This window comes from Panthera tigris, chromosome A3 (genome assembly GCF_018350195.1).
Source record: "Panthera tigris isolate Pti1 chromosome A3, P.tigris_Pti1_mat1.1, whole genome shotgun sequence".
NCBI lineage: Eukaryota > Metazoa > Chordata > Mammalia > Carnivora > Felidae > Panthera > Panthera tigris.
This window is the reverse complement of record NC_056662.1, coordinates 73,546,087-73,567,414: the sequence shown is the minus strand read 5'-3', so window position 1 is coordinate 73,567,414 and position 21,328 is coordinate 73,546,087. Positions and strand designations below refer to the sequence as shown.

The window sequence follows — 21,328 nt, the reverse complement described above, 5'->3', positions numbered from 1 at the left end:
TTTTTTTATAGGCCACTCTTGAAATTACACCTTCCATTCTTACCTAGCAAAAAAAAGGCCAAAATTACTTGGTATTTTTACTCTTTTATGTAATAGTTCCATGATGTTAGAGTGCTTTAACTCCATTTATTTCCCTTTATGATCTTTAAGCTGTTCTTGTCTTGTGTTTTCTTTTTTAAAAACCCCATAAATTAGATACTGAAAGTATTAAAACCCCATAAATTAAAAAACCCTATAAATTAGATACTGAAAGTAGTGTTAAATAAATAGATTCAGTGTTCCTTTAGATCAAACTGTGTGTTTTCCTCCCCCCACCCCCCCACAGTGGTTTTCTTTTGTACCTCAGAATTCTATTTGGTATTATTTTCTTCACTTGATCTTAGCCAAAAGGCCGAGAAGTGATTCTATTTGGTATTATTTGCTTACTGAAGTATATCTTTAAATATTTATTTAAAGAGGGCTTGTTGATGGTAAAGTTTCTCAATGTTTTATTTGTCCAAGAATGCTTTTATTTTACCCTTGTTCTTGAAAGATCATTTTATTGGGTATGCAATTCTTTAACAATTACTTTTCTCTCAGTGTTTTACAGATTTTATTCTTCTATTTCGGGATTCCTTTCAGTTCTAGAGATGTCAGCTGTTAGTCTAACTTTTGTTCCTAGGTTAAACTTTATCTCCTGGTTGCTAATATTGTCTCTTCTCATGTCTCTTTCCTTTTATATTAGCCTGATATCCTTCAGGTATTTCTATTACATGTTTATTAGTTTCTTACTCTATCCCCCATGTTCATTAAATTTTCTTTTACCTTATCAGTCTTGTACTGTATTCTGAGTATTTTTTTCAGGACTATCTCTCCAGTTTGCTAATTTTGCCTTTCATATGTGTCAGATGTTCTGTTTAACCCACTGATTAACTTTTGATTCAGTAATTACATCCTTCCTTTGTAGAAGTTCTGTTTGATTCTTTATATCTTTGCCTTTTCATGTTGTTATTAATCATTCTTTTAATTCCTTTATTTCTTCAGAAATTAAAAAATTTTTCTATTTTAGACTTTATGCCTGATAATTCCAAAATCTGAAGTCAGATCCGTGGGGATCTGAACCTGCATTTTGTTTTCAGTTTGCTGTTTCTTATGGTGGTGGTGGCAGCAGGGGCAATGGTGTGTGTGTGTGTGTGTGTGCGCGCGCGTGTGTGGTGTGTGTGTGTAATTGTGACCTTATTTTGGGTGGGAGGGGATTTGTCTGTGGGAATACTTTGTGTCTGGGCCAAAGATGTATTGTTCCAGAGAGAATTTGTTTTATTTGTGCAACCATTCCAGAACCATTTTATTTTAAGCAGCTCTATACTTAGAAGCAATACTTGTATACTATACAAACTAGAAAAGATGACAAAATACAAACATACTTCTAATGCCTGGAGAGTACCTCTATTAGTGCCTGAATATGTGGATTTCCGAATCTCTTTCTCTACATTTGTGTGTATGTAAATTATGTGTTTCCATTTTTTTTTTTTAAGCTGGTGCTACATTATTGCAAATCCTTAGGGAAATAACCCTCCTCAGTCTCTACCAAAGGCCAAGAAAAATAGCTTCTTTCTTGTCTTCCTTTGTAGGGTTCAGGTTTTTGTTTTGTTTTGTTTTATCTTTTAACTGAGGATTATCTTTTTATTTTGAGCTCAGTCATTTTAAAAGAAATTTTTAAAAATTATCTAGCATTTTTGGATTCCTTCCTTCCTTTCTAATATCTAGTACTCCTTGTCAGAAATAAGTCTGTGCTAGATTTTTTTATAAACTTTTGTTTATTATTTGCCAATATTCCAGCTGTCATTTTCCTTCAGTTGATATGAGTAAGTTAGGTTTTATGATACATCTGTTTTGTCTTTTAATGTTGTTTGATATCAGTATTTTCAGATATGAAACAAATGACTAGATTAAGTGATACAGTGGCTTATTTTGACAGTGTTCAGTTTTGTTCTTTAAAACAATGCTGTGGGGCACCTGGGTGGCTCAGTTGGTTAAGCGTCTGACTTCAGCTCAGGTCATGATCTCACGGTCTGTGAGTTCGAGCCCCACATCGGGCTCTGTGCTGGCAGCTCAGAGCCTGGAGCCTGCTTCTCATTCTGTGTCTCCCTCTCTCTGCCTCTCCCCAACTCATGCTCTCTCTTTCAAAAATAAAACTTGAAAAAAAATTTAAAAAAACAGTGCTGGAATTTTGGTTTTACACTATCTTTAGAGAGATGGAAGTTTGCCTTGAAACTTTCAATGAGACTCCTTGGAAGGCAAAGGCATTTCTGCATCAGAATCTTAAATCAGTTGTCAGTGCAACCTAATTCTGTATTGTATACCACTCTTTTTATTTTCTAAACAGCTTTATTTAGATGTACTTCATATACCGTATAATTAACCCATTAAAAATGTCCAATTCAGAGGTTTTTAGTATATTTAGAATAACCAATTTTAGAATAGCTTTGTCACTCCAGAAAGAAACCCTATATCTAAAAGCAGTTACTCCTATTTTCCCTGTCCTGCACACACATTTACCACCACCACCACCACCACTACCACCACCACCACTCCAGCATTAGGCATTTGCTAAAATCTATTTTTGTCTCTGTATATTTGCCTATTCTGGACATTTCATAAAAATGGAATTGTACACTATGTGGTCTTTTGTTACTGACTTCTTTTACCTAGCATAATGATTTCGAGGTTCATTCATGTTGTAGCATGAAGTAGTATTTCTTTTTTATTAAACTACTGCTGTCTTGTTCTTTGTCTTCCTCCTGCCTAAAGCGAAGTGTTGAAATTACCTTTTTATTAATCATGTTAATCTAACGATGTTGTAGTCACCAAGAAATTTGGGGAAGGTAGAATTGTGAAATCCATCAGTTCAATAGTTTAAATAAGTGGTCCTCAATGGAGTGTGCTTTTATCCCCCGGGGGACATTTGGCAGTAATTAGAGACATTTTTGGTTCTTACACCTAGGAATACTACTAGCGTTTAGTGGGTAGAAGCCAGGAATGCAGCTAAGTGTCTTATAGTGCACAGCACAGTTTCCCAAAACTAAGAATTATCCAGCCCAAAATGTTAATAGTGCCAGAATTGAAAAGCCCAAATGTTTATCATGCCTGGTGATTTTATTATTAGTATTTTGACTTGTGTTGAGTTGACACCATTTTTTTAGACACATCTGTAATATTTCATTAACATTTTCTGGATGACCACTTACATATTCTTTTCTTTTTATTAATCTGTTTGAATACCAATGGACTAACTTAGGGTTAGACATGAATGAATATCTTAACATTTTGTCAGTGTTGTTTCAGATACTTAAGACACAAAATATTACTGAAGATTGAAATTCTCCTTGTATTACTCCCTTCTGTTTTTCCTGTAGAGGCAGTTTACCAAACTATTTCTGCCATCAACCCAGTGCTTCATATTCTTAGATAAAATGTTTCCAAGACACTTCTAAACTTTTTTTTAAATGCTTATTTACCTTGAGAAAGAGATGGAGAGCAAGCAGGGAAGGGGCAGAGAGAGAGGGAGACAGAGAATCCCAAACTCCATGCTGTCAGCGCAGAGCCTGATGCGGGGCTTGATCCCATGATCCATAAGATCATGTCTTGAACCAAGATCAGGAGTTGGACACTTAACTGACGGAGCCACCCAGGCGCCCCCAGGACAGTTCTAAAGTATCTTCAGGAATAGATCAACTGTCTTATTTGCACAATTAATTGATTTGCTGATTTTTTTCCCTCATATATGTAACCAAGACACACATGGCCTGGTTTAATATAAGACAGATTTCAAGTTAAAGTCTAAATCAGTGCAGTTTTTGTCACCTGTTAAATTACCTGTCTTTTGGAAAAATCAAAATTTTCCCTGAAATCTATTAAAATTACTAAAATTATTTATTTATATCTCATATGCTCCTCAGAAAAAGTATTGAGGTAAAATATTGTCACACATTATGGTGGGTCTGTTTCACAAAAGGAAAATGAATTTGGGTATGCTAAAATTCATAAATGTGGTCTCCAAATTTTTTTTAATGGGTTGGTAGGAATCAGGGTCATCTTGTAGAAATGGTTCCCAGGGAGAAAAGAAGATTGACAGAATACCCTGAAATGATTATTAGTGGAAGGAATTATTTCATTGAATCTTTTTAGTAATGATAGGTAAACTTAAGTGTCAGTATTACTCCTTTTTTTCATTTTAATGATTTGGAATATGTACAAGCTCAGTAAGAATTACAGTGTCATTCAGATTTCCTCTCTTTTCTGCTACATGTTATTGAATGCTAAGGCATTGGGGCTACAGTGGTGAACACAACAAACCATGTCCCTCATCTCATGGAACTTAGCGGTTTTATTAGAGGGATAATAGACAAGTAAATGACTAAATAAAATACTTTTGATTGTGATAAATAAGTACAATGAGGGAGTAATAATAAGAGGTCTTGAGAAAAATAACTGGTAAGAACAGATTGTGAGAAGTTCATTGAAAATGCACTTCTTCATGTTTAGTGGCAGTTAGACCTTTTCAGATAATCACTTGATCCATATATGGCAAGTTTTTTTGTCTTGCAAATAAATATTTGAAATTTTCAAGTCAGAAATAAGTAAGCTATAACTATCATGTAAAATTACCTAGGCCCTTTGAATTTTTAAAAAGTGTTATTTTTATTCCTGTGAATGAATAGTGAATTTGATTATCAGAGACACAGTTTGCTAGTAAAATCTTAGTCCATTTTTATAATTCTGTCAGCAGCAGTGTTTGTCTTGACTACTGTGCCTGCATTTTAAATAAGTACCGAATGAAGCAATGTGGTTCCTCAACTACCACTAAAATAATAAGCTGAATCATTTGAGGCTCAGAAAAAAAAGAATACTATTAGGAAATTTAAATTTATTGGGACGTTTTTGTATGGTTAATGTCGTTAATACTAAAAAGAAATGGTCTGGTACCATTAATCTAGTTGCCAGAGAAAGGTGGTACTTATTAAGGTTTTTGTTTAATATGTGTTATAATAGCCAATATTTGGATTATTAATAAAATATAGTAGCCAAGGAAATGAGACTCTTTGTTTTTTATACAACACATACTTGATATCATATTTTTGACATTTTGGTCAGATGTTCTTCCCTTTTTTTTAAACAAGTTAAAAAAATTTTTTTTGTTAATGTTTATTTTGGAGAGAGAGACACAGAGCATGAGCGGGGGAGGGGCAGAGAGAGGGAGACACAGAATTTACATCAGGCTCCAGGCTCCAAGCTGTCAGCATAGAGCCGAAGCAGGGCTCGAACCCACAAACTGCAAGATCATGACATGAGCCAAAGTCGGCCACCCAACAGCTAAGCCACCAAGGTGCCCGAAATGTCTTTCCTTTTAATGCCATTCATTTACTTTTTTTTATAGACTACTAAAATGTAAAATGTCTTAATTCTTTTCACTAGTAACACAGATAAAAGTATAAATACAAATATTATAAATGTAATTATGTTTGAATTTTTAAAATAGATCATAAGTCTTATTTTTTGAATATTTTTTATGTTTATTCATTAAAAAAATTTTTTTAATGTTTTATTTATTTTTGACAGAGCATGAGCGGGGGAGGGGCAGAGAGAGAGGGAGACAGAATCCGAAGCAGGCTCCAGCCTCTGAGCTGTCAGCACAGAGCCTGACATGGGACTTGAACCCATGAACTGTGAAATCATGACCTGAGCCAAAGTCAGACACTTAACTGACTGAGCCACCTAGGTGCCCCTATATCATCAGTCTTAGAGAAGAGACTTATATTTTAGAAATCTTTGAAACTTATGTTTAGTACTATAGTAATGTGCAGTTTTAGTAACAGCATTTTGCTCAGTGTGTAATTCAGGAAAGGGATATGAGCCCAGACCTTTGCCAGAAGTATTGTTTAACTTCTTATTGTGAAAGTAGTTTCTGGATAACTTCTAGGAAGAAGGAGAAGCCTAGTTTAAGTTATCTTTTTTTTCTTAAATGAGCTTAGATACATTTTTAAAGTTTATTTATTTTGAGAAAGAGAGAGTATGCACAAGCACAAGTGGGGTGGGGAAGAGAGAGAGGAAGAGAGAACCCCAAGCAGGCTCAATGCTGTTAGTACAGAGCCCAGCGTTGGGCTCAATCTCACAAAACACGAGATCATGACCTGGACTGAAATCAAGAGTCGGACACTTAACTGACGGAACCACCCAGGTACCCCGTAGTTTAAGTTATCTTTAAAGATTAACTAAATACTGTCTGTGTTGGCACAAACATGAAATAGCCTTTCTTACAGTGTTTTAGCAATATGAACTTTAATTCACGGAAGCTTGTGTGTATATCAATAAAGCTTTTAGATGGTCAACTAAAAATGTAGGTAATATACCATTTTTTATAGAAAAACTGTAAGTCAACAAAAAGTACTAGGAATAAAATTACTTGTACCTATCAGAGCACCTTTACTGTTATTTTCCTTTTAATGTAATCTGACAGTTCTTTCTTTTTTTCTTTTAATTTGCTTTTTTATTTTTTAAAATTTGTATCCAAATTAGTTAGCATATAGTGCAACAGTGATTTCAGGAGTAGATTCCTTAGTGCCCCTTACCCATTTACCCCATCCTCCCTCCCACAACCCCTCCAGTAACCCCCAGTTTGTTCTCCATATTTATGAGTCTCTTCTGTTTTGTCCCCCTCCCTGTTTTTATATTATTTTTGTTTCCCTTCCTTTATGTTCATCTGTTTTGTCTCTTAAAGTCCTCATATGAGTAAAGTCATATGATTTTTGTCTTTCTCTGACTAATTTCACTTAGCATAATACCCTCCAGTTCCATCCACGTAGTTGCAAATTTTGCCAGTTCATTCTTGTTTGGTCTTTTTCTTTTTATTAAGTATTGGTGTTCTCCAGGCTGTTTTCATACCAGGATAGAATTTCTCCCTGTTCTGTGAAACAACACAATCTCCAGTACGCCTTCTCATTCCCTGCTTTATTTTTATACTTAGCACTTACCATCAAAATCACTTACTTATTTTCTGTCTACCCCATGAGAGCACAGATTTTTGTTTGTTTACTGCTGTATTTCCATTTTCTAGAACAATGTCTGGGAGATAATAAACACACAGTAAATATTTGTTGAATGAATAACTGCTCTGGTTTTCTCAATTCTTTCAGTTATATTGCTAAAATTCTTTCTCTATACATTTTTTATGTTTCTTAACCACTTTTTAAAAAAAAATTCACATTTATTTATTTTTGAGAGACAGAGCATGAGTGAGGGAGGAAGAGAGAGAGGGAGACACAGAATCTGAAACAGGCTCCAGGTTCTGAGCTGTCAGCACAGAGCCCAATATGGGGCCCAAACCCATGAACCATAAGATCATGACCTGAGCCGAAGTCAGACAGTTAACCAACTGAGCCACCCAGGTGCCCCTTTTCTTGCCACTTTTCTAACAAAGTGAAGTACCTTCACTAATTCATATACGTATGTATTATCATCCTTAACTCTTCAATTAATCTGTTCCTCCTACTTAAAGTCATATTTATCTTGGGCTCAAATATGTATTATTTTTCCATTTCTTTAGCACTTTAATAATGAACATCTTTAGAACTAGGTGATGTCTGGGAAATCTGGGGATGATATTTAATAGAGTTTCAACAGTAGCAATCAGGTTTTTTTTAGTCTCTGATATCTTTTATGTTTTGTTTATTTTTCAATGTTACTTGTAAGATTAGAATAGGGAAATAGGAATTTTTACAAATCTTCTGGATGCATAGAGCCAAATAGAGGTTTTAGAATAATTGGATTTTTAAAATTTGTGTAGTTTTTAGCTGCCTTGCCTAATATTATCACTTTCAGACATAACTAAATTAATACTTGGAAATAACGTAAAAGATAGATTTTTTTTCCCATTAACTAGTATTTCATAACGACCACTAAAAAAAAAACAAACTTTATACTTTTGTTTTATTTCCTGCCCTTCCCAACAAAAGTCACATACACAGTAAGTCATGGAGCTGACATTTAAGCCTAGACATTCAGATTGTACTCTACCAGAGTATGCTGTACTAGGTATCAGATTCTGCTACACTAAAGTACATTTTCAGACACATGGAGTTAAGTTTGAATATAGCAGTTTTTTGTAGCAATTGTATCATCGAACTACTAGAGTTGCATAGCATAAAAGTCAAACACATTAGGTTATTGATGATACCATACAATGAAAGGATCAATGAGATTGCTTTTATCTTTTTGAACAGAGTTAGCATGAGGCATGGGATAACAGAGTAGGCAGGAGTGGGGAGCCAGCTGAGGAAGAGGGTGGAGGAGTGAGGTTGTGGACATATTGAAGATTACTATTGGTCTGGACAGTTTCCTTATACCATTATACCAACATGGAATGTTACATGGCAAAACAATATAATAAATTACCTTGAAAATCTAAGTTGATGTTTTCTGGTATGATTTACCAGTTTTCACACACGTTATCACAAAACAAGTGTAAATGAGAATTATCCTTTATCTTGAAACTGAGGTAAAGGTTTTTTCCTAATAATTCAGAATCTCTTAAAATTTCATACCTCTTTAATAATACTGAATTTGAATGTTCTTTGTTCTTAGACTATCTCTGCTAAATGGGATAGAGACAGAACAGTGATTGCTTTTTTTTATGCATCTCATTTTTATGATTTCTTTTCAATATATGTACAGGTAGTCTTTTTTTTTAATGTTTATTATTTACTTTTGAGAGAGACAGAGCATGAGTGGGGGAGGGGCAGAGAAAGGGAGACAGAATCCGAAGCAGGCTCCAGGCTCTGAGCTGTTAGCACAGACCCCAGTGTGGGACTTGAACCCATGAACTGTGAGATCATGACCTGAGCTGAAGTCGGACGCTCAACTGACTGAACCCCCCAGGCACTCTTTATAACATTCAGCCATCTCCAGGAATATGGCTGCCTCCCCAGTTATTCAAGGCTTCATCGTGGATTGAAGAGGCAGAGGAGAGAATAGGTGAATTAGAAAATAAAATTATGGAAAAAGAGTAAGCTGAGAAAAAGATAAAAAAATCCAGGAGTACAAGGGGAGAATTAGAGAACTAAGTGATGCAATCAAACAGAACAATATCTGTGTCAGGAATTCCAGAAGAAGAAGAAGAAGAGAGAGAAAGGGGCTGAAGGTGTACTTGAACAAATCATAGCTGAGAACTTCCCTGATCTGGGGAAGGAAACAGGCATTGAAATCCAAGAGGCACAGAGAACTCCCTTCAGACATAACTTGAATTGATCTTCTGCATGACATACCATAATGAAACTGGCAAAATACAAGGATAAAGAGAGAATTCTGAAAGCACCTAGGGATAGGTGGGCCTTAACATACAAAGGTAGACCCATAAGGGTAGTAGCAGACCTGTCTACTGAAACTTGGCAGGCCAGAAAGGAATGGCAGGAAATCTTCAATGTGATGAACAGAAAAAAAAATATGCAGCCAAGAATCCTTTATCCAGCAAGTCTGTCATTCAGAATAGAAGGAGAGATAAAGGTTTTCCCAAACAAACAAAAACTGGAGGAATTCGTCCACTAAACCAGCCCTACAAGAGATCCTAAGGGGGATTTTGTGAGTGAAATGTTGCAAGGACCACAAAGTACCAGAGACACCACTACAAGTGTGAAACCTACAGATATCACAATGACTCTAAATCCATATCTTTCAATAATAACACTGAATGTAAATGGACTAATTGCTCCAACCAAAAGACATAAGGTATCAGAATGGATAAAAAAACAAGACCCATCTATTTGCTGTCTACAAGAGACTCATTTTAGACCTGAGGATGCCTTCAGATTGAAAGTGAGGGGATGGAAAACTGTCTATCATGCTACTGGAAATGAAAAGAAAGCTGGAGTAGCCATACTTACATCAGACTAACTAGACTTTAAATTAAAGATTGTAACAAGAGATGAGGAAGGGCATTATATAAGAATTATAGGGTGTATACATCAGGAAGAGCTAACAATTATAAATGTCTATGCACCAAATTTGGGATCCCCCAAATATATAAAACAGTTAATCACAAACATAAGCAACCTTATTGATAAGAATTGATAAGTCTCCTGGTAATTGCAGGAGACTTTAATACTTCACTTACAACAATGGATAGAATATCTAGACAGAGAATAAATAAAGAAACAAGGGCCCTGAATGATATATTGGATCAGATGGACTTGACAGATATATTTAGAACTCTGCATCCCACAGCAACAGAATATACTTTCTTCTCGAGTGCACATGGAACATTCTCCAAGATCACATACTGGGTCACAAAACAGCCCTTACGTAGTATAAAAGAATTGAGATCATACCATGCACACTTTCAGACCACAATGCTATGAAACTTGAAATCAAGCACAGGAAAAAGTCTGGAAAACCTCCAAAAGCATGAAGGTTAAAGAACATCCTACTAAAGAATGAATGGGTCAACTAGGCAATTAGAGAAGAAATTAAAAAGTATATGGAGACAAATGAAAATGAAAATACAACAGTATGTCCATGTAGTCTTGATAATTTTGCTTCAAGGCAAGGAAACAAAGAATGATTCTTTAGGTCCATTTAGCTGTTACATACTTAGCTAATAGCATATTCTGCCTGAGGTAACTTGCTTTGAACTGGAAATTTTATTTATTAAATAACCAGACTCAGTCTTTGGAGTAAGTGATTTTAGCACTTCTTGACACTTACTCTTAATTATTTATCTGACATGATACACATAGTGAGTGTATACTTTTTCTTTAAATGTGTGCATGCTTTGGGGCACCTGGGTGGCTCAGTCATGCATCCAGCTTCAGCGTAGGTCATGATCTCATAGTTCTGGGTTTGAGCCCCGTGTTGGGTTCTGCACTGACAGGAAGGAACTTGTTTGGGATTCTCTCTCTGCCCTTCACCCACTCACGTGTATGTTCGTGCTCTCTCTCTCTCAAAAATAAATAAACATTAAAAAAAATAACATGTATCCATGTTTTGGTAATAGTTTTTTAAAGAGCCAGTATATATAACACTGAAGAAAATGTTTTGAGTCTTTCTAATACATACCTATAAGGAATTATAGATAAAAGATGAATTCTAATGAACCTCTGGTACATGTTACACATTGGCTATGGGAAAATGCTTTATGGGATCTAGAATTACACATCTTTAAAAACAATGCAAGTTAAATTTTCATGATATTTGCTGCCTCATCATAGTATTAAGTAAAGAGTGATTCAGAAAGAATTAAACACTTTTAAAAATGTATTCCTCAGTAACTGGTTATGTCTGAATATATAGTGAAAGCCAAATTATAAGGGCATTCACAATTGTTTCTATAATTTTGCTTAGATTGAGCAATATCACGCGACAACATTGAGCAATATCATGGGACACCTGTCGTCCTGTAGTCTTAATTCATTGCAGACCCTTTGCAGCATGTCATTATTAGTGATAGTAATGACAGACACATTGTGTTCCTTCATCTCAAAACAAGGATAATAAAAATGGAAGATGCATAGTTGATGTATTAACTAAAATGAGTAATTTGAAAGCATTCAATTCTTCTGAATCATCCCGTAGTATCAGAATGTGTATATATTCTTGTCACGGACAATTTGAGAGAAATCGAACTAAAACATCTATTGTAGATAGAGGGGAGATATAATGATTCACTGAGGAAGAGCTCACTTGCATGAAATGATCTTAAGACACAATTTTTAATGAAGTAACTAGTGTCCTTAATTTTTTTAATGTTTATTTGTTTTTGAGAGAGAGAGAGAGACTGAGCATGAGTGGGGGAGGGGCAAAGAGAGAGGGAGACACAGAATCCGAAGCAGGCTCCAGCCTCTGAGCTATCAGCACAGAGCCTGACATGGGGCTCAAACTCAAAAACCATGAGATCATGACCTGAGTGGAAGTCGGACATTCAACTGACTGAGCCACCCAGGCGCTCCATAATTTCCTTAATTTTAATAGAGGTTTTTAATTCCCTTAAAGAGAAGTAACAAAAGACCAAAAAGTAATCATGCTTGGTCTTTTATTGAGGAATATTATTTAATCGTCTTTAAATCATCATCTAATACCTAAAACTCAGATTTCCAAATAGTCAATATTAGACCTGTTCACTTGGACACTTATTTTGTAGATATTTGATATGTTATTAAGTCTGGCTGATACTATAATTTTAGTTACTTAATTCCTTAACTTAAAGTTACAAAAAGTTTAAGATCTTAGAAGTCTTTTTAAGACCTTGGGTAAGTTTTTTCACCTTTTTGAAAGGTTTTTATTTGCAGTATAGCATATCCATAGAGAAGTGCACAAATCGTAAGTTACAGCTTATTGACTAATCAGCATTACCTGTATAACAACCATTGGGGTATCTTTTTACAGGAGACTTTGCAGCAATTGATCATGATGTCATTGCCAAATGTCTTAATCATTGGCAAAAATCCTTTTTCTGGTAAGTATTAAAATTAGCATAATGTGATAGTCTTAACTTTGCATAATGCTATAATGCTTATCAAGATCTTGCTTATTTATATGAATACAATGGCTCTAGGTAAAATCAGAGGTGATATTCCATTTTATAAAGAGGCAATAAGCTTAGAATATTTGTAATGTGTAGGACGGAACAGACATTCATTTTACGTAAAGGCCAGTGTTGTTTTAACTCTACCACATTGATACTTTCCTGTAATGATTTTTAGTATCTCATTATAAACAATATAGAACATGATTAAAGGAACATAACCTTAGAAAAGAAGTGATTTTGAAATAATTTCTAGGTTTGTATTCATACATCTGCTATCATTGCCAGAGCTGTTTGAATCTTAAGATTTTAGTGATTGATATTGTAGTTTAAATTAAACTACTTCTAAATAGAAAGATGAGAAGCAGTTTTCTTAGGTCATTTAAATTATTTTTCTCAGAAATTTCTGCCCTTTGCCAGGTTTTAAATGTGACCTGTTCAGAGTTTTAATTTTTGAACAACTAGGGAAATTAGCAACTACTAACAAATTCAACAATGGACTTACTTTTTCAGGCTGTCTGTAATCCAACTCCAAGTATATCTTCTCCAAACCCCACCCTCCATTCTCATTCAAAACACAAATAAAGCTGAAATAAAAACTAAAATCAAGCAGCTGCTTTTCCTGAGGAAATTACCACTTAGGTGAGGTGAATCAGTTTAGACGGTCTTTAGAGATATTCTGGGATGTTTGACTATACAAATTAAAAAATGAAAAAAAATTATATGTGAAATGGAATTATTTTCAGTTTCACATGCATTTAATAATTACCTAGCAAATTATAAAGACCAGGAATATAAAGAAAATGGTCTGTACTCTGCAGAATCTTGTGTTTTGGTGAGAGATGCACAGATGACTGGGAAACCATGTAATAATTAATACAAAATAGAGCTCTGTAAAAGTATTAAGGCATATGAAATATGGAGCCGTTATTCTTATAGTTGGCAGATAAGAGAGGGTTGGGGACCACTGGTGGCTGGTTTGGTCAGGGAAGACTACACAGAGATGTTAGAGTGGTGTCTAGGATCATGATTTGTAAGTAGCTCACTAGAGGGATGGTGTAGGGAAGAAAGACAAGCAGAGAGAGTAACAGAAGTGAAGGCAGAGGAGTGTAGATGTGTATATATTTGGGGAACGGTGATCAGGTGTGGCTAAGAAAATAGATTGTTTCCTGGAGAGTAGGAGGAAATGTTTGAAAAGAAGGTTTGGACTTTATTATGGACAGATTGGCCTGATAGTGAAATTCTGCCCAAAGAAATGACTTTTTTTTTTTGTCAGATGTATATGTTTTGAGAAAATCTGAATTGAGTGCTGTTGCACAGCAAATGTACTATCCAGTTCTGTTACAGACCATTAATTTTATCCAGTTTATTATAAATGTTCATTTTTACCAGCCTGGCTGTAACATTTAAGGTTTGGATTCTCATGAGTCTACACAGTGTAAAGCCATTTAAATTTTATACGTAGATGGATCATATATGTGTTTTAGAAAGAGAACATTAATAGACCTAAAAAGAAGCCAGACTTATGAGGAACCATTTTGACTGAATTTATGGCATGCCCCTATATCAGCTGTTCTTCATTTGGTATACTGGTGTGGTATAATAATTTATGGAAAACTAGTGGATTTATAATTAGCATACTTTATTGGATAGAGCATTGAAGCCCATTTTGTCTATACTGTAACCCTTCAAAATGGACGTCCTTGGTCATTTCTTCTGCTGTTACCACACTGTGCACACAGAGCTGCTTTTTTGAATTCTTCACTGTACTTGCAGACTTAATCCTTGGGTCAAGTTGCTGTGAATAGTAACTTAACAATGAATTCTACCAATGTAAGAAAGAGAGTGGAACTAAAGTGAAATTTAGTACTTAGCAATCATTTTTATTTCAGAACAAGGCACAGAAGAAGTTAAAAAGTTGCTTTTACTTTTACTGGGTTGTGCAGTTCAGGTAAGTTAAAATATTTCTTCATATTTTCATTTTAATAACTTCTTTATATATTTTTTCAGGCTGTAGTTTTTGAAAGACTTAAAGATGGGCTATTGCTTTTCAAAGGCTACATTAGGAACTTTTAAATAACTATAAACTAAGGACATTTTGAAGGAAAACACTCTGTTACTTCATTTCAAACTTTAGTTATATTATCAGCTAGCTGTATCATTTAAAAACTGTGTATATTTTTTTAATTCTGAGGCTTCTAGTAACCCCAGGTTTTTCAAATTTTCTTAGAGGTACTCTTAAAAACTTCTCCCAAATATCCTTATGATTTATGTGTTTATGTATGTGTGCTACAGGAGAGAAAGGATTAGCAACAGAAAGAGGCAGAAATTATGAAAAACGTTATTTAGGAGTCTGGGTTATTATATTGCCCTTTTGATAACTGATTATAATAATAAGAGCAGGCTGTGGCTTATTGAAAGCCTACTTTCTTTCAGGTATGATTCTTTATATAGGTTTTCTTGTAATTTCTTTTTTCACATGAAGAGGTTGGTATTTAGGTCAGGTGATATGTAAGTTCCCCTAATGAAGACATTTGTGAGAGTAGGAAAAGAGAACTGTTAGCAATTACGGTGGAACTGCATGTGTAAACTGGGACTGTACCTGACAAACCAAGATGGTTGCTCTAGATTCGTATTTCCAACAGGCCAGAGAGTTAAGATTAAGCTCTTGTCTGACTTCAAAATGTATTTCTCTATGCTGATTTTTCCTTAAATCAGCCATTTTTTGGATGAGTGATTACAGTGTTAAACTATCTCAGTTATTTGTGGAATGAATTTATTTGTAAACAAATAAATAGTGTGACCGTAAGTTTTTACATACATATGCCACAAATTATATATCCAAGAGAGTGTGGTTTTTAGAGCTGATTGCTTGGGAGCTATATACTTACACATCGCATGTTATTTAAGTTTCATGCTGTGTAATATACAGGTGTTTACTTTATAATTGTCTAAATATTAAGCAAATACAGTGTTTATAGTCATTGCTATTCTAATTTGGTCATCAGATCCTAAATTAGAAACACAGCCTTAATTATTTACAGCTTTAAATACTTTCTTTGCTTTTAAAAATACCCACTACTGGGGCACCTGGGTGGCTCAGTTGGGTAAGCGTCCGACTTCAGCTCAGGTCATGATCTCATGGTTTGTGAGTTAAAGCCCTGCATCGGGCTCTGTGCTGAGAGCTCAGGGCCTGGACCCTGCTTCGGATTCTGTGTCTCCCTTTCTCTCTGCCCCTCCCCTGCTTACACTCTGTGCATTCCTCTCTCAAAATAAATAAACATTAAAAATTAAAAAAATAAAAAATAAAAAAAATACCCACTACTGATGAGCGTTATGTAAATTTAAGTAACATAGTGACAGCATAAATTTGGTTGTAACTCCTGGTTACTGTTTGGTTATTGCTGGTTACGAAAATTGACAGGAGAAACAGAGCAGAACTAAGGACTTTTTATGAACAGTTTAGGGAAAGCCTAAATAAAATATTAAAGAAACCATTATTACCATTTGTAAAAGCAATAAAAAAATATTATAAAATCTAAGCTGCTAACCCCTACCCTATTTTCTACAATTCTCTAGTATCCTATATTTAAGATAGAATTTAGATTTCATCCTGTAGGTATTTGGGAGCTGCTGATGCTAATGACATCAAATGGGTAACAATCAGAATCTCCCTGTCAGCCCCTTTAACTGCCTATATGAACAGTGTGAAATCTTTGTGGATACTGAAGAGCCAAAATGTACTTCAGGAGAAGAAACTTGACAAAGCTAAATAGCCAACAAGTATTGTTTAAACACTGTCTAAAATGTAATCTCAATTGCAGAAAATCTATTCCTGTGTAATTCAACAGGTTAAAAGTCTGACATTTAATGTTATAACTTGCATAAATATGTTTTTCCACATCAGGATTAGTTTTTTGTTATACTTGTGATTCATAGGTAGAAATAGCAAGTTAAAGTTTGCTGATATGATACTAAAGTTCAAGAATTCAGTAAGCCACAAGTTTTAAAAGATGCTATATTCATAAAAAGAAATAGAAATGGAAAGAAGCATAAGAAAATTGGAAAACATTAAGACTTTTTTATCTTCAGTTATACATAAATATAAACCACAGGAATAACTTTGAATACAAAGAAGATTGTTCAAGGCCAGGGCTTATATATTTTCATTATTGACTAATTAAACCAATCCAGTTCCACCAGAATCTTGTTCAGTGGGTAACAAATCTTCTAAACCAGTTCTGAGTATTAGCTAAAATTTTTATGGACACATAGCTCTGCATCTGAGCCATGAGATATTTGAGAGAAGATTCCCAATTTCTTTCTTCAAAGACCATGTAAAATTCAGCAGAACTTAGGTTTATATTAGTGCTGGCTCTTCAGTCTCCAAAAATATTATTTATTTTGGACTTTCACCAGTTTGCATAGTATTGAAAGTAACTGAGTGTCAAGTGTGATTGGAATTAAAATTTTGATCTTTATGTGTGCCCTCATAAGCAATTACAAGGCTCATATTTGATTCAGAAAACTGTTTTTGAACTTGCTCAGCTTGAGGGCTACACTCTGATGTTTTTCTACCAGTTATCTGTAAACCATCTTAAAAACATTTTAGAACATTAATTATTCCATTACATTTGGGGAAATAATACATAGCTTCTAGTTGAGGCATTTATTTTTCTGAGAATACATGAAAATAGCAAATGTAGCTTAATATAAAGAGGGAATTTTTTTGCTGAAACTTTTTTTTTTTTGTCATGGGAAAATTTATACCTAACATAAAATTCACTGTTTTACTAAATTTTTAAATACAGTTCATTAGCATTAAGTACATTCACATTGTTGTGCAGCCATCACCACTACCCATCTCAGAACTTTTCTCATCTTCCAAAACTGCAACTCTATACCTGTTAAACAGTAATTCCCTATATCTCTTTTACCTCCAACCCCCGGCAACCACCATTCCACCTTGTCTTTATGAATTTGACTAATCTAGGACATCACATAAGTGGAATCATAACAGTATTTGTTCTTCTATAACTGATTTACTTCACTTAGCGTAATGTCTTTAAGGTTCATCAATGTTGTAGCATGTGTCAGAGTGTCTTTCCTTTTATGACTACGTAATATTCCATTGTATGTATATACTACATTTTGTTCATCCACCCATTGATGGACACTTGGGTTGCTTCCACTTTTTGGCTATTGTGAATTATACTATTGTAAATATGGGTATACAAATAGCTGTTTGAGTCACTGCTTTCCGTTTTTTTGGTGTCTATCCAGAAGTGGAACTGCTAGATCATATATGGTAGGTCTGTTTTTAACTTTTTTAGGACCTGCCATATTGTTTTCCATAGTGTCTGTTCCATTTTACATTCCCACCAACAGTATATAGAGTTCCAATTTCTCCATATCCTCGCCATCATTGATTATTTTCTATTTGGGGTTGTGGGAGAACCATTCTTTAAAGAGGGAATTTTAATTTTTCTATTTTTATTTATTTTACATGGCTTATTTTGGTTTTACTTTTGATGGAACTATGATCTCTATTCTCTATTCAGTCATCAGTGTTCTTATTCTTACTGAAAACATTGCATGTGTTCCTCATTTTACTGTTTTATTGTTCAGTAGCTTGTTTTGGGTACTCTTTCCTTATTTTTGTATGATTTTTAAACATAAACCTGTTTTCTTTAATAAGAGAAAGCACTGAGAGTACTAAGTAAAACTATAAGGAATTTGAGAAATAATATATTAAGAGATGATACTCTGGTGAAAGATGCAGAACTTTAGGGTTAATGCAGTTCTCCCCACCAGGCCTCCAACTTCCTACCCACATAACTTTTCTGCTCTTTTCCTATATCCCAGCTTCCCAGATATTCTTAGAATATCATGGTAATCTGCTGACTTAAGTATCAGTTGCTATTATAGAGTTAGAAATAACTTTAGTGCCCATAACACATTCAAAACTTTATATAAAGATAAAAGAGAGCTTCATTTTAAGTGGAAAAAACAATTTGTAATGATTATTTAGTCTTCTTCACAAGAGTCTTCATTGCTGGAAGTAAAATTATTTATAGGTCTATTTTTAACACCATACTTTTTTTTTAATGTATATTCATTCGAGATAGAGAAGGAGAGAGAGAGAGAGAGAGAGAGAGAGCGCATGAGGGGCAGAGATAAGGAGACATAAAAACTGAAGCAGGCTCCAGGCTCTGAGCTGTCAGCACAGAGCCAGATGCAGGGCTTTAACTCAAGAACCACAAGATCATGACCTGAGCCGAAGCTGGACGCTTAACCAATAGGAGCCCCAACACCATACTTCTTTATTTATGCTCTGGAACTGGGCTGTCAATACAGTAGCCACTGCGAGCCACATGTGGGTATTTAAATTAAAATCAATTACTATTAAATAAAATGAAATTTTCTTTTTAAAAAAAATTTGTAATGTTTATTTTTGACAGAGAGAAACAGCATGAGTGGGGGAGGGGAAGAGTGTGAGAGAGACAGAATCCTAAGCAGTCTCCAGGCTCTGAGCTGTCAGCACAGAGCCCAATACGGGGCTCGAACTCACAAACCGTGAGATCATGACTTGAGCCTAAATCGGACACTTAACCAACTTAACCAACCACCCAGGATCCCCTAAAATGAAAATTTCAATTTCTTAGTTGCATTAGCTACATTTTGGTATTCAGTAGCTGTATACCTGTATTGGACAGGTATATTGGACAGCTGTATTACTGTATTGGACAACACTTAAATAAAACTTTGGTCTGATAATTGAACTTCAGAGTTGTATCTTCTCTCATTCTCTTTTCCATCTTGATAGTCTATCCCTCAAGATCCTACAACCTTCATTCTGCATTCTTTAAAAAAGCCTAACCTATTTATGAAGCATATTTGGAATTCTTGAAACTTATAGAGTTTGAATAAAGATGAGATTTAGTAGAAACTGTGGGTATTTTAAGAGTAAAAGAAGAAATCTCATTGATTTGTGTTGAGACTGTGTTAAATGATGAGCTCTTAAAGATAGTATAAATAAAGAAATAATGGCTATAGGGCTTAGAAAAGGGAGGTATATGTGTTGAAGGCAGACAAAGATATGGTAGTTGAAATCGGGGGACCCTTCAGTGAGTCATAGTTATCATAACCCTGCCAATTTTATATGATCATTCACTCAAAAACTATATATAGGTCAACATCTTTGGAAGCATTAAATTTAAAAATTGGGCATATCGTAACTAAAAAGGTAGTTAATATATACCACAGATGTACTATCAGAAAGTTATTCTTAATTGTCACTAGACCTATCACATACTATTTACTAGATTAAAAAAATCTTATTTTTAAATTGACTAGTTTTAATCCCATTCCCCCAAAACTCTGATTTCCTAGTCACAGCTAGAAATTGTACATTCTCAGGAATTTAATTTTAAAGTTTATTTATTAATTTTTGGCAGAGACTGTGCAAGTGAGTACATGTGTAGGTGGGGGGCAAAGAGAGAGGGAGAGAGAGAATCCCAAACATCTCCATGCTGTCAGCACAGAGCCTTTGATCTCACAAACTGTAAGATCATGGCCTGAGCTGAAATCAAGAGTCAGATGCTTAACCTGCCGAGCCAACCGTCACCCCATAATTTTAATATTATTATGTCATTCTAATAATTTTGTTTTTATAGGACACAGAACTTTTTGCACTGATGGGAATGTGTTAAGTTAAATTGTAGGCAATGGAAGTAGAATGTTACGATTTGATATAATAAATACGTAGAGTGTAAATCATAACCTTGCTAAGTTTCTTAATGATCTAAGAACCAATTTTTCTTTTTGTGAGTCTATTCTCTTCACTAGTAGTTTGGTAATTGGCCCAGGAGATGCAGCTTAAGCTAGACAAGGCAGTGCTTTCTATTTTGTATGCACTTCTCATTTGGTAGCTGCAAGAATACATTTATACTAGCAGTTGGATTGTAGTTTAAGAGATGTAGACCCAGGAGGCAGAAATACTAAGATGCATGTTAAACTGTTACTTAGTACTGAGAAAGAAAAAGATTAGATTTACATCATAATATTTTTAGTTTATATAAAGATTTTTTTAAAGTTACACAATAAATGCTGCATTTATTCCACTTGATACACGTATACTTATATATATATATATATATATATATATATATATATATATTCTTAAATTTTGTCCCTGGTAACTTTATGTTACTGTAGAAACAAATCAAATATTTATTGTACTACCTTATAAATGTTGAACTGGGCCACAAAAGTAGGTTTCTTTTATTAAGATTGATAGGATGAAGATGTGAGAATGGATTGTAAGCTTGAAGTAAAAATTGCTTACAGTTTTTTTTTTTCCAAGAAGAAAGGCTGTTTTGTTTGATGATAGCCAAAGACTGACTGAGCTTTTTGGCTGTATTCCGAATTCTGCCACTGACTCACTGTGTTTTTTGGCAAGTAACTTATCCTCCCTGAAACAAGTTCTTGATTCTTTACTTTTCTGTTTGTAAAGTTAGCATAATAATATTGTACTGACCTCACATGGGTTGTGTAATGGTTTCCCACTTTAGAACTTTACAGCATAAAAATAGTATGGGTTTTCAGTGCCATGCTTTTTAAATAAATATTTCTGAATTGTTGTCTTTTTGTTAAGTGAGTATATTAGACCATTTAAATGCAAAACCAACAAAACCCTCATTGTAGTGTTCAAAACATAACCAAACTTTTTGGCCTATTGAGTTTTTAGTTATTTACAACATATTAAGGACTATATCC

General features: G+C 34.5%; 1 protein-coding gene across 7 annotated transcripts in view; it reads left to right on the top strand.

The window, feature by feature from the left end:
• Nucleotides 1-21,328, top strand: part of CCDC88A (coiled-coil domain containing 88A) — a 140,125-nt gene that overhangs the window by 33,775 nt on the left and 85,022 nt on the right. For all 7 annotated transcript variants that reach the window (XR_006215723.1, XM_042981420.1, XM_042981421.1 and 4 more), the window contains exons 4-5: nucleotides 12,412-12,481; nucleotides 14,443-14,501. Coding sequence is in view for 6 of the 7 variants with exons in the window: in XM_042981420.1 (XP_042837354.1) it covers nucleotides 12,412-12,481; nucleotides 14,443-14,501 (129 nt within the window). In the remaining variant the exon portion in view is untranslated. The remainder of the gene's footprint in view (nucleotides 1-12,411; nucleotides 12,482-14,442; nucleotides 14,502-21,328) is intronic.